General features: G+C 36.3%; 1 protein-coding gene across 1 annotated transcript; it reads left to right on the plus strand.

The window, feature by feature from the left end:
• Positions 1-827: 827 nt before the first annotated feature.
• Positions 828-1,627, plus strand: LOC106527177 (HORMA domain-containing protein 1; the record flags this gene model as incomplete). Its single annotated transcript, XM_014021979.1, is given in 6 exon segments — positions 828-891; positions 970-1,006; positions 1,099-1,119; positions 1,199-1,225; positions 1,320-1,387; positions 1,479-1,627. Coding segments are annotated over 6 exon segments (366 nt in total), but the record flags the coding sequence as incomplete, so codon positions are not given.
• Between the last annotated feature and the right edge of the window lie 309 nt (positions 1,628-1,936).

Consider the following 1,936-nt stretch of genomic DNA (forward strand, 5'->3'; position numbering starts at 1 on the left):
GTACGAACCCTTTGTACGAACAAAAGTAAGAGAAATTTAGGATAAGAATACGAACATGTTCTTGCATGATGCCCATTGACTTTTTACTTCGTACCTTTTCTAAAAATGAAAGTACAGATAATTGTGTGAAAATGTAAGAAGTAGAAGTAAAAAGTAGGCTGAAAAATAATTACTCAATGTACAGATACCCAAAAATTCTACTTAAGTACAGTAACAAAGTATTTGTACTTAGTTATTTTACAACTCTGCATTTAGGAGTATCTGGGATTTTATCTGGCACACCTGGTAGGGATTTGTCTGAAGTTATAACATGCATTAAAGTCTCAAGTGAGTTAGAAACTAGGGCTGCACGATATCAGGAAAACCTGCGGTAACAGTGCTTAATACTGCGATGACGATATCACTTGTGATAAATGAACAAATACAAATAAATGTAGTGTTCATATCTTTCTGCTCTGGGTTCAAAGCCCAAAAAAAAATAAAAAAAACTACCTAAAAGAAACTAATCATTTCTATTCCAGCCTGAATTTGTTTTTAATAGACCAAATACATAAAGGGCTCCGTTTGATTGGTGAAATATTTCAAGCTTCCACCTGAATGACAAAACAGATAAATGCAAACCATTTATTGCTGTTTATGCAGTCGTTGCGATATGCACATTGCATGGGCTATTATCGTGATGACGGTAAATGTTTGATATATTGTGCAGCCCTATTAGAAACCCACCATAAGAGAGTGACTGTTTTGCACAACAAAATCAAAACCTTAATTGTGATCATGCTTTGTTAAGAATTATCCTATTTTTTTGTCCTGTTTTATTTCTCCAGATTTGTGCATCAAAGTTCTGCGTGAAAACTGCAGCACCCCTCGTGCTAGCAAAATTGTGAAATGGTAAATGAAGCATTCACTTCTAAATTGCCTTTTTTACAAACATATTTACAGTTATTGCTTCTCACTTTGTTTGTCCAGGATGATGGGCTGCTTCGATGCTTTAGAGAAGCAGTATGTAAGTCGATTACATCCTTGATTATTTGAACATTTCAGGTGTTCTAGATTGATCAGTCCTTCATTTTTTATTCCATCTTGTCCTTTTGACAGCTGCAGATTATATGCATTGGGGTAAGTGCTCTATAATTAGGGCATCTCATCAGTTTTAGCTTTGTGACGTTAACAGCAAGTCGTTTTTGTTGCAATCCAGGTCTACACCAATCAAGAGGACCCTAATGTACGTTGTACCTTAAGATACTTTGTGTTTATTTTGTAGCATTAATGGAGTCATCATTTAGAAACATTATTTTTATGTTTTTTTAAATTTGCAGTGCGTCATTGAATCATATCAGTTCAACTTCASATACACTGAAAATGGACCTGAGATGGACATACTCAGGTTTGAATTTATCTATTGTTTTTTTTGCGTTTATCATCTAAAAATGACCCATTTGATTTGAAATAATGACCTAATTTTTGTGAACACACAGGAACAATGATATTAAGTTACAGGTGACTCTGGAGGACACCAAAAGAGCGTCAGTGCTGCTCATCAGGAAGCTCTTCCTGCTGATGCAGAACCTGGATGCTCTGCCCAACAACGTCTACCTCACCATGAAGCTGTACTACTTTGATGACAGTAAGACTGACCCAGTACCTTTGACTAAGCCATGACTCTTAAAATCAAAACTACTACTTCTAATAGTTGGATAACGTTCTGAAAGATGCCCTGATGCATCTCAGTAATCCAGGTAAAAAATCAAAAAGAAAAAATTGTATAGGTCTTCTGGACGGGTTCTTCTCTAATGAAACGTTTCGTCTCTCCTCCAAGAGACTTCGTCAGTCTGAGAGTTTCAGGAAAAATTCAGGCTTTTATGGCGTATATCATAAGCCCACCCACACAGACCAATATTTGCGTTTTGACTCCCACCACCCACTGGAACACAAG

This window comes from Austrofundulus limnaeus, unplaced genomic scaffold (assembly GCF_001266775.1).
Source record: "Austrofundulus limnaeus strain Quisiro unplaced genomic scaffold, Austrofundulus_limnaeus-1.0 Scaffold313, whole genome shotgun sequence".
NCBI classification, from domain to species: Eukaryota; Metazoa; Chordata; class Actinopteri; order Cyprinodontiformes; family Rivulidae; genus Austrofundulus; species Austrofundulus limnaeus.